The sequence below is a fragment of the Carassius gibelio genome, chromosome B5 (genome assembly GCF_023724105.1).
Source record: "Carassius gibelio isolate Cgi1373 ecotype wild population from Czech Republic chromosome B5, carGib1.2-hapl.c, whole genome shotgun sequence".
In the NCBI taxonomy this organism is placed as follows: Eukaryota; Metazoa; Chordata; class Actinopteri; order Cypriniformes; family Cyprinidae; genus Carassius; species Carassius gibelio.
In genome coordinates, this window is record NC_068400.1 from 13,579,922 (window position 1) to 13,593,291 (window position 13,370).

General features: G+C 35.3%; 1 protein-coding gene across 3 annotated transcripts in view; it reads left to right on the forward strand.

Moving 5' to 3' along the window:
- LOC127958805 (rab-like protein 6) overlaps positions 1 to 13,370 on the forward strand; it is a 41,467-nt gene that overhangs the window by 16,886 nt on the left and 11,211 nt on the right. For 2 of the 3 annotated variants that reach the window (XM_052557790.1, XM_052557788.1), the window contains exons 11-16: positions 213 to 360; positions 581 to 784; positions 1,195 to 1,396; positions 1,834 to 2,020; positions 3,113 to 3,171; positions 6,163 to 10,362. In XM_052557790.1, coding sequence (XP_052413750.1) covers positions 213 to 360; positions 581 to 784; positions 1,195 to 1,396; positions 1,834 to 2,020; positions 3,113 to 3,171; positions 6,163 to 6,363 — 1,001 coding nt within the window. In that variant the 3' untranslated portion in view covers positions 6,364 to 10,362. Of the gene's footprint in view, positions 1 to 212; positions 361 to 580; positions 785 to 1,194; positions 1,397 to 1,833; positions 2,021 to 3,112; positions 3,172 to 6,162; positions 10,363 to 13,370 lie in introns of those variants that run through there. The other variant, XM_052557789.1, reaches the window with a different exon arrangement.

Below are 13,370 nucleotides of genomic sequence, written 5' to 3' on the forward strand. Positions count from 1 at the left end.
CTTAAATATCTGCAAACATATTATGGTATGTTTATGCTTTAGTGGAGTCAAAAACTTACAAACGGCTCCTTTAACGCAAATAATTAGATTTCAATAAACATGCATTTTGTTAAAACGTGTAAACATGCAAATGTTGCCATAAAGCTAGAAGAGCAGTTTGCTTATTGCATGCATTCATTTTAAACCCTTCTCTGGTCTTTTATCTTCATCAGAATCTGTGGGCTCTGAAGAGACGAAGCCCTCTGGAAAGGTGCAGCGTGTGGAGGACTTTGTGCCGGAGGTGGGCATGAAACGGACCGTTCTGGAAGATGGTAGAACGGCAGTTAAATCAGCATCAGCTCCCATCCTGGACAGTGATAGGTGAGCTGTTATACGATGCAGTTTGTTTCTAAAAGCAAAAATCATCCCTCCAGCTTGTCTGAGTATTACTGTAGTAATTTCAGCAGTTCAGAATCAAACTGGACTGGATTACAGATGGGACTGTCATTTTCTGCCTCGGAATGAGAGATGAAGAAGCATTTATTGAGTTTAAATTTGATCTCCTGTTAAACTCCTGAGAGCCCTCCTGTCTTTTCCTCAGTGATGGTGAGGGACGGGGAAATCCTCTGGTGTCTGGCTTCCAGGATGATTTAGATCCAGATGACAGAGCGCTGTCCCACACTGCCGTTAAAGCGGCAGTCCCGAGCATGAGCGTCACACTCACGAGTGATGAAGAGGAGGAAGATTCATCAATGCCCTCTGCTGCCCAGCAAAAAGGCATCGGCTCGGGCCCAAACTCAAAGAGGTAAGAAACCACATGCAGATGTGTCAAATGCATCATACTTTTAATAGAAAGACTTCAGCCAGATGCAGATGTGTTGAGACCTGAACATAATTTCCTGAAGATTTGTTGCGTGTTTTTAATTAATTTCCCTCACTGTTGATGAGCTTCCGAAATATAAATAATTCCATCAGCTGAGACACTTTTCTAATTTACTTTAATGATATCACTCTTAATAAAGGCATAGCCCATTTTTATTTCTTGATATTATTTTTTCAATTAATGCTACCGTGGCACAAGTGATTTCCACAGATAGATACATAGATAGAGAGATGGATGAGTGGGAATATACGGATATATTGATAGACAGATGGATAGATCTCAGATTTAATGTATAATTAATAGGAGTCAAGATTGTTTCCTCATATTTTCAGTTCTAGATCTGCAGTGAATTCTGTCAAACAGCTGCAAACCAAGTCCAGACCAGCTGAGAGACCCCAAAGCCTGAAGACCCCAGCAGGAGCAGTGCAGCGACTGAAGACAGGAGGCGCTGTTGAGGCTCAGCAGATGCTGTCATTTGTCATGGACGACCCTGATTTTGAGAACGAAGAGTTTGATGGACCCAAGATCAAGAAGGTAGAAAACCATTTCTAGGTTCTTGATTATCATTGCTTACGACTAAATAATCAACTGATGAAATCTTAAACCACAGCCTAATATTCCACAATTAGTCTTATTTTAGTATGTTTTTGTTAATGTTGAATTTATATAATGAATTATATACATATAATGTTGAATTTATTTTTTTCTAAGAATTTAATTATTTATTTATTTATTTATTATTTGTTTCCTTGGCAAATAGCTGAATAAAGCTTTTCTGTTAGAATTGTGTTTTTCTATTATTTTACTTCAAGTAATAAAAATATTTTAAGTTCTTAAAGAAATAGAAGCCATCTAATAAATGCACTCTATATGAAAAGCCCACAAAAGACTATTTAGATATGAAATAAGTATTTTGCCACCAAGTAATTCCTGCTCCATCTCATATTTTATGATTCATCTGTTTTGCGTAGGGCACTTTTTCTTCACGAGATGACTTATCTGAGGGGTCGGAAGATGGCTTTGTGTTAGCTGGACTCCCAGAGCCCTCCAAACCTGCTGCCCCCTCATTTAAGACCCTCAGCAGTGACATTGACCTGTTCAGCCTGGGGTTTGAAGAGACGACACCTAAGAGTAAAGACAGCAGTGAAGACCAGGAGGGTGTGTTCAGTAATAATGTGTGTGTGTGTGTGTGTGTGTGTGTGTGTGTGTAGATGTGCAGGTGTGTGTGTGTGTGTGTGTGTGTGTATAGATGTGCAGGTGTGTGTGTGTGCATTTATGCATGTGTATATGTGTGTGTGTTTGTGTGTGTGTGTATATATATATATATATATGTATGTATATATATGTGTGTGTGTGTGTGTGTGTGTGTGTGTGTGTGTGTGTGTGTGTGTGTATAGATGTGCAGGTGTGTGTGTGTGCATTTATGCATGTGTATATGTGTGTGTGTTTGTGTGTGTGTGTATATATATATATATATATATATATATATGTATATATATGTGTGTGTGTGTGTGTGTGTGTGTGTGTGTATAGATGTGCAGGTGTGTGTGTGTGCATTTATGCATGTGTATATGTGTGTGTGTTTGTGTGTGTGTGTATATATATATATATATATGTATGTATATATATATATATATATATATATATGTATGTATATATATGTGTGTGTGTGTGTGTGTGTGTATGTAGTACAAGATTACATTATTTAATCAGTCACTGAAATACGTCCTACTTTTTTACAGTTAATTTAAGTGTCAATTTAATTAACACTTAAGATGAAAAAAGATTCCTTTGAATGGATCATTGAAAACATTGGTGCATATTTTTAAGATAGGATGAGGTGAGACTAACACTTAAATTCATTGTTTCAATATTTATAATATTCAAATAAATCTTTTTTTTTTTATGACAGCCATCATTTTATTGTTTTTATTTAAAAAAAAACTAATTGGAGTAAAAAATATTATTATGTAATTGTTAATATAATTGTATAAAATAACTTTATTATAAAAACTTCATTGAGTGTAATTCAGGCATATGTATACAATATTATTATTTTATTTTTCTTTAGAAAATTTGTCATGTCCTGTACCTGATATGTTTCCAAAATAATCAATATTGAATCAAATAGAATCGAAAGCCAAAATCCAATCATATTGTGAAATTTCACTTTAAAGACTGAAATAATATTTTCTTGTAAAATGTACTCCAATAATCCAGCATAACTTCCAAGTGTGTATTATCTTGCAGATAATGAAAGCAGACACTCCACAAAGGACAAGAAAAAGAAGAAAAAGAAAAGCAAAGAGGTAAGATACTAAAAACCTGACCAAATTTCTCATTGATTGTGACTGATATATAAAAAAACTGACTATTTTTGAGTTTTGCAGTATCGGACATGTGTATCACTTCCAAAAATCTACCAGCAAGCTTGTCAAATAGCTTATTTTTTCAAATGTTTTTGGCACATTTTGTCTTGTTTAGTTCTATAGTGCTTTATACAACTTGTTTCAAAGCTATTTAAAATAATAATTGAACCGAACTAATGTCAAATACAGCTAAATCTATACAATTAAAGAAAGTATTAAATTAATGGTGACAATTTTGTTTGCATATTTTTTGTTTTATATATATATATATATATATATATATATATATATATATATATATCAATTATATATATATATATATATATATATATCAATTATATATATATATATATATATATATATATATGTCAAAAATAGGGCGTTAACGACATTAATTAGTTGTTTGTCGTTAATTACGTCAAATTTTTTAACGCATTTCACGCATGCGCAGTGTGAGAAATTATTCAGGTCAGGAAAGTCTCGTCGATCTCTGAATTCTCAAGATAGTAAAAAACAGCGGCGAGCGCCGCGACGAAAACACCGACGAAGCTCAAGGTTTCACCCCAGTTACTCTCAAATACATTCATGCCAAGCTCGATAAACAGAGACGACTTTGGTAGTTGATACGCTGGAGCTTCTTCCTGCAGTGCAGCGAAAATTACAGCTGTTTGGGAAAGCATATGCATTTTTACTTGGTTTTACTGGCACTTGAAGCCTTCAGAACGTGAAAATATCGATCCTAAAGTATTGTTGCAGAGCAAATGAACACCTCCCAAAAACAAGAGTTCCCAGAGTGCAGAGGGCGCATGTTTGTGTTTCTGAGTTCATTCTTTCGAGTTTATCTATGCATAATTTCATAGATATGTGGCTATATTTAACCACTGGTTCACCTAAAACTCTTACACTATCTGTAGTTAAATGGCATGGTTTGATATAGTGCTCAGGTAAATTTGATTAAGAAAATGTTAAACTTTTGAAATTCAGAAAAAAAGAACCACATATTGATGAATCAATACATGAAAATTATGTATCTGTGTCCTGTTATTTATCTTTTGGTATGCATTTCAGAAAAAAAAATGGTTAGGATTCAGGTGTAATTGCAAATAGTGATTAATCCTGATTAATCCACTGAAAATTCTGATTAATTTGATTAACATTTTTAATCATTTGACAGCCCTAATATATATATATATATATATAGAATTACACTTGGATATCAGTCAACCTTCTCAATATCGGCATCAGCAATCAAAAAGCATATACTGGTTGATAATTTATTCTTATTGCAGTTGTTAAGGCCCTCCTGAAAAAGAGCAATCTTGATAACACCTTTTTGAGCAATTTTAGACCAATATCTAATCTTCCTTTTATAGGCAAAATTATAGAAAAGGTAGTTTTTAATCAGCTGAACAAATACTTAAACTCAAATGGATACCTGGATAATTTTCAATCTGGTTTTCGACCGCATCACAGCACAGAGACAGCACTCATAAAGATAATAAATGATATTCGCTTAAATTGTGACTCTGGCAAAATATCGGTGCTGGTATTGCTAGATCTCAGTGCTGCGTTTGACACTGTCAATCATAACTTACTACTAGAGAGACTGGAAAACTGGGTCGGGATGGTACTCAAATGGTTCAGGTCATACTTTGAAGGGAGAGGCTATTATGTGAGTCTAGGAGAGTATAAGTCTAAGTGGACGTCCATGACATGTGGAGTCCCACAAGGCTCAATTCTTGCACCGCTCTTGTTTAGCCTGTATATGCTATATCAAATAATATATGCTATATGCTGTATATGCTAAGTCAAATAATGAAAAAAAAAACAAATTGCCTACCACAGCTATGCTGATGATACCCAGATTTACCTAGCCTTATCTCCAAATGACTACAGCCCCATTGACTCCCTCTGCCAATGCATTGATGAAATTAATAGTTGGATGTGCCAGAACTATCTTCAGTTAAAGAAGGAAAAAACTGAAGTCATTGCATTTGGAAACAAAGATGAAGTGTTCAAGGTGAATGCATACCTTGACTCTAGGGGTCAAACAACTAAAAATCAAGTCAGGAATCTTGGTGTGATTCTTGAGACAGACCTCAGTTTCAGTAGTCATGTCAAAGCAGTAACTAAATCAGCATACTATCATTTAAAAAACATTGCAGGAATTAGATGTTTTGTTTCCAGTCAAGACTTGGAGAAACTTGTTCATGCCTTTATCACCAGCAGGGTGGACTATTGTAATGGGCTCCAAGACCATTAGACAGCTCTCATCCAGAACGCTGCTGCCAGGATTCTGACTAGAACCAGAAAATCTGAGCATATCACACCAGTCCTCAGGTCCTTACACTGGCTTCCAGTTACATTTAGGATTGATTTTAAAGTACTTTTACACGTATATAAGTCACTAAATGACCTAGGACCAAAATATATTGCAGATATTCACTGAATATAAACCTAACAGACCACTCAGATCACTAGGATAGAGTCACTTAGAAATACCAAGGGATCACACAAAACAAGGGGAGTCCTCCTTTAGTTACTATGCTGCCCACAGTTGGAATCAGCTTCCAGAAGAGATCAGATGTGCTAAAACACACATTTAAATCTAGACTCAAAACCCATCTGTTTAATTGTGCATTTATTGAATGAGCACTGTGCAATGTCCGAATTGATTGCACTATATTTTCACTGTTTTTATTTTTTTTATTTTTTTTATCATTTTCTAACTGTTTTTAAATTTTTAAAGTTTTAAAATTGATTGTTTTAATTTTGTTATTATTTTTCTTCATGATTATTTTACTTTTTTTTATGTAAAGCACTTTGCATTACCTTTGTGTACGAAATGTGTTATATAAATAAACTTGCCTTGCCTAGATTCGGTTGCTTTTCTAGTGAAATAAAAATTGAAAAATCTTGTTTTTGGTTTAGGAGGATGAGAAAAGCAGCAAGAAACGACACAAACACAAGAAAAAGGTAAAGGATGAGGTGGGAACAGGAGACGAGAAAGAAAAGAAGAAGAAGAAATCTTCAAGGACCAAGAAACCAGGAGCTGTGGACGATCTTGAGGCCTTCCTGGCAGGTGGAGACGGACCAGGAAACAGTGAGGGCGGAGACTATGAAGAGCTCTAACCAATCAGGGTTTGACATCCACGCCGTGTGACATCGCCAGGTCATTCTCCAATCCATTCCACCTGTTTCTCAGTGCCTAACCTTTTGAGTTTTCACAGTGTTTTTGTTCTTCCAGCATTGCAGCTTTATAAATTGGTACGTGGCACCGTTGTTCACGCCATGCTGTTTCAGTACTGTCAGATATATAACTTTTAGATGCATTTTCAAATGATCCAGCATTTATTCAGTTATTAGCTGATTAGAACTCAAAGTCCTTCCACAAATATTCGAAGTCATTTTAGCTTTGTTGGTTTTGTTTGTGTCTTTGTCAGTGTGTGTGTGTGTGTGTGTGTGTGTGGAAATATGTGTCCCTTAACATTATGGCAACTCTGTGTGTGCTTGCATTTTATTTAGCAAGTATATAGATGGATTAATCAGACGTACATTCAAATCTACGTAACATACATGAGAAGAGCCCATTTCTGTCAAATTGTCAAATAGCTATTCACATTTAATTGAACATTTAATACTAGATTTAATACCATAAGCCTCTTTCCCCATCAGTTTCTTTCCATTAATGCCTTAACTTGTTTTACACCTAACAAAATGAAAGCCTTTATAGAGCAATCCTATAAAGTTAATTAATGACTGAGGCTCTGACAGACTGCTAACACTGACAGAATTACTTTGAGCTAAAGAGACACACTCATGCAGCAATCACAGTCAGGTTTGCAACTAGATATATCATTATAATTACAACAAAGTTAGTCAGATTGTCTTTTTGGCAATTATTTATGCAGTTATTAAACCAGTATTATTATTTATGATCTTAAAATGTGTTAAAAGTTGATCACGGTCAAAATTCTTCCTCTCATGGTATGTTTGTGATGTCCTGTCTGCTAAAGGTATTCATTTCCTTTGCTGTATATCTTTATTTTTGTTATGGCTTGTGTAAATGTTAGTAGTTGTGTATAGGTCTTGTGTTTTATTTGGTTCAGAAATAGACAACCAAGAACATTTGTATCTGGGATGTTGAGGCACCTTGAACATCCTTTATGTATAACAGCAGCCTAAATTACTAAATGCAACTAAACAGATCTAAAAATCTTTTCCCTCATAGTTACGCTTGTTTTGGTGACCTAAAGCAAAGAAGGTTGAGTTTTAGAAAAATAAAAAAAATCACATTGAAGACATACAAATGTAAGACATGATGTAAATGTATTAATTCTTGAGCATAGGATAGTGAAAGTAAAATCATATTTTGAATGCACACATTTATACTTTATAATATCAGCCTAAAATGTAATAATATTTTGGCTTTCGATGATCCATTAATATTTGATGAATGAAAGTTATATAGACAAATGATTGTTTACTCACCATTCCTGAATCTGGTTTACTGTACACAAACGATTCAGGCTACATTTACACGACAACATTGTAGTCAAAAAAGGAAACATTTTTCTCTTACGTTTTGAAAAATTTTCACGTATATACAACAACGTTTTTTTAAAAAGATTTGCGTTTACACATATTTGTGAAAACGCTGTATTATGTATGCTAGGCCAGTAGTTAGCGCTGTCACCTTGTTAGTAAACAGTATCTGTAGGAAAGTGACGATTATTTATTGTATATGATGCGTCTCCGCTGTTGGTTGTACTCAGGCGGCAAGGAAGTCGACCGGAAGTTGAAGTCGGCCGGGTGCCCCATCTTGTAGCAGAACTTCACTTGCGTTAGCATTCCCATTGACTCCCATTCATTTTGGCGTCACTTTAACAGCGAATAACTTTACATCTGAGGCATTTAAAGACTCCGTTTGTCCATTATTTATTTCTAAAGATACACGACAAAGTATAAAGGGCTCCATTACCTTCTATGTTTTTGTAAAAATAGGCTAACGATTGCGTCATAACCACTCTTCTCTCTGTCGCATTACCGTACAGACAGGAGGAGAAGCTCGCAGGCAATTAACTTAATATGGCGTACTGGCGTTACATTTTAAAATACTATACAAAATAATTAATCAGAATACTTACTCCTGCTCACTCACGCCAAAGAACTTCCCGCTCAAGCTCGCCGTCTCTGCAAGATTAACGATGGCAGTTTGCACGCACAGCCACTTAGAAGATTTACATCTGCCAGACAGGTTGCTGACGACATCAAGCTTAGTTTGAGTCTGCGCGTCAGAAACGGAAGTACTAAAAAACGCTAAAGATGGGCTTCACTTGTCTCAGTTGAGTTCCAATGGGGTCGCTGTGTCCATTTCTTTTACTGTCTATGAGTAAATCCACACTTTGCTGATGAAGCGTTAGCAAACTCTTGAGCAGCAACAACAGTACCATGTACTCTGCCATTGTTGTGTATGTTTGTTCGCACTTGCCTTTAAAATTGACATGTACTGTGCTTGTTGACATACCTAACACATACTATGCACGCACATGATGTTATCATTTTCAAAGATTCCCGTTTTGGGTACGCTGTTGTCGTGTAAAAAGTTTCCAGTTTTGGCCTGAAAACGTTTTGTAAACGGCCGCTCATTCTCATCATGTTTACTTCTCATATGCTTTTGTTTTCATCAAGTAATGATAAATGATTACCAAATAATTCTGAGTTCTTACTTCAACGGTTGCATCAAATTGAATGTGTAATGACTATTTACGTACAGTTTTACCAGTGATTCATTTGATTTGTATTTCATTAACGAATCCTAGTGTTTACTTGCAATGCCTCCTTTATGCTTTTTCATTAGCATTTATCAGATATTGATAAATGATTAGTAAATAATTTCCAGTGTTTGTATTTCAATTGTAGCATCGAATTGAATGTGAAATGAGCTTTTATGCAAGAACGGATTTACCAATGATTCAATTCTCTTGTGTGTCATAATTGAATCCCATTGTTTACTTGCAATGCCCCCACCCCCTTTGTTTTTTTTTTTGTTTGTTTTTTTGCTTATGTTGTCATCATAGATTGATAAATAACAAAATAATTTCAGGCTGGAATATGTTATTCTAATGAACTATAATGTCATGGAATCTGATTGGCTCCGGCTTTAGTGGAAGAATGACATCATCCATAGTGTTGTGCACTTCAGACCCTCATCATTTCAAATGGATTTTCTATTTTTAAATTTTTATTATTGGGACAAAATGACAAGGTACTTTCTGGCGAACATCAGAAGGACTTGTTTTTGGTTTGATGGTACTATAAGCATTCCCCTTGGCATCCACCTTTGAACTTTTGGTTGTTTCGGTCAAAGATGTCAATCTGTCCGTTTGTACACTGTCCCGCTACGGCTTTCTCTCAGGATACACATTCACCCTGTTGACAACTGAATGTTGATTCCTGCTCGTAAAGATGTTTTCCCAGAATCCCCCAAGGAATTGAAGGACATCGCTGGGGCGAATAGCCGGTAACTAACGGTACATTTAAAGAAGTGCAGATTCCCGTGTGGCTCTTGTGGCAGTCGTCTGCGTCTCTTAGGTGGCTGCAGATGGATCCACGCGCGCCGCTGAGAGCATGTGATGCATCACGCTGTCACCATGGAAGCACACGCCTGGGAAAACCATCTCATGCTCACTGTGATAAATAGTCTCGCGCTCCACTGTTAATACTTTCACCCCAAACCAGCAGAAGTGTGCAGCTCGTACACATGTCAGCTTCCTCTTTACTCTGGGCCCTTGATTTATTTATTTATTTATCTGTTTGTTTGGCATGCATATTTTTCCCACCGTATGAGAAAAGGAGACAGGAAATGAATGCATTGGTGCTGCACTATAGCACTTCCTGTACAGCGTTTCACAATGACTGCTTGCATGGACCGGAAATGTTTGGGAACGCTGTTTTTATTTTATTCATACAGCATATTTGCATTCCAGAGCATTGGTTTGGGACCATAAATGATTGTGTTTGCCTATTTATTGTTTTTGTTACCCTGTTTCACTACCCTAGTATTCATATTGGATTTATGTGTTTCAGTTGTGTAATAAATGCAAGAGAAATTTGACCATGTTTGTAGGAGTTGAGCTGCTCAGTGTGATTTATTTATCTCTTAATGATGAAAAATAAATAATATATATGAATATATTTATATATATTTTAATATAATGCCATTCAGATGTTTGGGTTCAGTAATATTTTCAGTGTTTTTTAAAGAAGTTTATTTTTTCTCAATAAGTGTGTGTGTGTGTGTGTGTATGTGTGTGTATTTTTAATTATTACAATTTAAAATAACTTTTCTATTTTAATATTTTTTATATGATCCTTCAGGAATCAAACTTAAATGCTAATTTATAATCCGTTTTGGAAACAGTTGTGCTGCGTAATATTTTGGGGGACTGGTAATGTTTTTTCAGGATTCTTTGATAAATAAAAAGTAAAAAACTAAACAAAACAGTGTTTATTCAAAATATACATTTTGTGTTGCAATATATGCTACTATCCAAAAGTTTGGGGTAAGCATATTTTTTCTTTCTTTTATCTTTTTAAAGAAATTTACATTTTTAATCAGCAAGGATGCATTTAAATGGATAAAAGGTGATAGTTATATTAAACAAATGCTGTTCTTTTTTTTTTACTTTTTACCAGTGGTGTCAAAAGTATTGGCATTCATTACTCAAGTAGAAGTATAGATACTAGGGTTTAAAAAGACTTTTGTAGAAGTTGAAGTATCAACTCAAGCTTTTTACTCAAGTAAAAGTGTAAAAGTACTGGTTTAAAAAACTACTTAAAGTATAAAAGTAAAAGTAATGTAAGGGAAAAAATGCCATTAAGAACAAAAGCTTGGGCCGTGCCACAGGGGCCTATTGTGCACTACCCCACCTCCTAAAAAAAAAAACATTTTTCTAAAGGCCATAATGACTATAATGTTATATTAAAATGTTCATGTTGAAAAATTTGGGATGCACTATAGGCTACCTTTTTCAGCCGCATATATGCCCATTGAAAATGAACGCATTTTAGTACAATGCAAATACATTAAAGTACTAGAGATATGATGACTAGTTGCCAGTAAGTATTGTTATGGTGCAAAAAGTCAAACTTCAGAGGCATGTCATCAATAACCTTTAATGGAATGTAAATGTACATCCAAGCTTAGCTGCAGGAATCTGCGAGGGGAATGGACAAGAACAGTGGTGCAGGCTTAGTAACAATTACACTTGTATGGTTGTCTATTTACAATAAACATTATAGTGCTGTCAAAATGAATGATCAATCCAAGTGAGTAATCAAAACTAAAAACTAAAAATAACTCATAATCCTGATACCTTCTTGATTGATAGCTTCTTGTATTCGGTACATACGTCTGCTATGTCCAGTGTGGGAGGGGCAACGAGTTACAAAGTCGGTATAGCCTACTTATCACAACATTGTCAATCGCGTCATCAATCGCAAACCATAATTTATTAAAACGTCTCGCTACCGAACTACCTACAATAGCTTAATTTGCGGAGGAAGAAGAGAAAGTACTCATTTGGTAAATGAGCCAGTGAGAAATAATAACTTTTAAGTAAGGTCCAGTGCCTTTTCGATACTTTTATAATGGTACCGGTGCCTAAACGGTGCCTAAACCAATACTTTAAAAAAAGAACCACAAAAAAAAACTATGGATAACATTACAGAACATTACAAATATTTAAAATAAATCCATAACTTTCACCTTGGATGCTCTCATTTTCCAAGATGTGCCTCCCTTAATCTAAGGCTAAAAAATGTCATTTACAATCTGGGTCATTATTTAATACAAAAGTACACATAATGTTTCTACTGTATCTCTGTCACTCACTCTGATATTTAGTTAAGATGAGTGCTGTCTGTCACTGTCTTTTATCAGTTCTGTGAGTTACTGTATGGTCGTTCTTTATAAAGTAGCAACAATGTCGTTTTTAAAATACAGTACTGTGCAAAAGTCTTATGGAAAAGAAAAAAATAGTATTTTCACCCCAAAAAAGGGTTTTAAGCCAGTTATTTATATCTTTTGCTGCAGTGTGTCAGTAGGAAATATCAGTTTGCCATTAATTTTAATAATAATCTAGTGCGATTTTGAATGCACAAGCAGTTTGACAACTGATATTTTCTACTGACACACTACAGCAAAATATATAAATAGCCGAACACCATTCTTTTAAGTGAAAATACTAACGTGCCTGACGTTTGCACAGTAGTGTATGTATAAAGTTCGTATGATTAAATTAAGTATATTTAATTAAGTGTAATTAAAGTATGTGTTCATTGTGTTAAGGGCTAGATTGTCGCTGGAGGAAACGGCTGTGGTGTGATGAGCTGTGACAAGCGAAAACTTTACAGTAGATGAGAAAGCGACTGCTTCTTCGTGACCTTTTGTAAACCGTATTTATGACAAAAAACTGCACAGATACGGACATTCTAACAATCTATCGATAAACACACACACCATGTGTCCTCTGTCTCTGTTTGAGCTCACTCTGCTCCGCCGCGGTCTGCGGATTGAAGAGCGCGCTGAAAGACGGAGAGGAGACCGGTCTGACGCCGGTTTCATATGAAATTTAAGCGAACTGACTCTGAGGCGATCGGATACCGGTTCCATACCCAACCCTACTTTTAAGAAATATATTTTTTGATAAACAAACCCAAAACTGGCTATGTCCTTGCTGGAGTGTGATGTGATCTGTGTCATGTGCAGGTGCGATGGATCGCGTACAGACCAATAGGGTGTCGGGATGGTATCTGTTTATACTTCTCATCCAACCACAATCAAATTCACTCCATCCGGATGGCGCGATTTATCTGGATAGGTTTTTTTTTTTTATATATATATATAATGACAAGCCGGAAGGAAAACAAGCCGAAATGAAATAGCAGTAACGAAGCTATTTTTTTTTAAATGTAAGGAGTAGAAAGTACAGATATTTGAAAAAAAATAGATATATTAAAATAGGAAACAAATATTAGAAATCGCAATAATATTTCACAATTTACATGTTTTTTTCTTCTTCGTTTTCTAGATTTTTGATCAAATAAATACAGCCTTGAAGAGCATAAGATTTAAA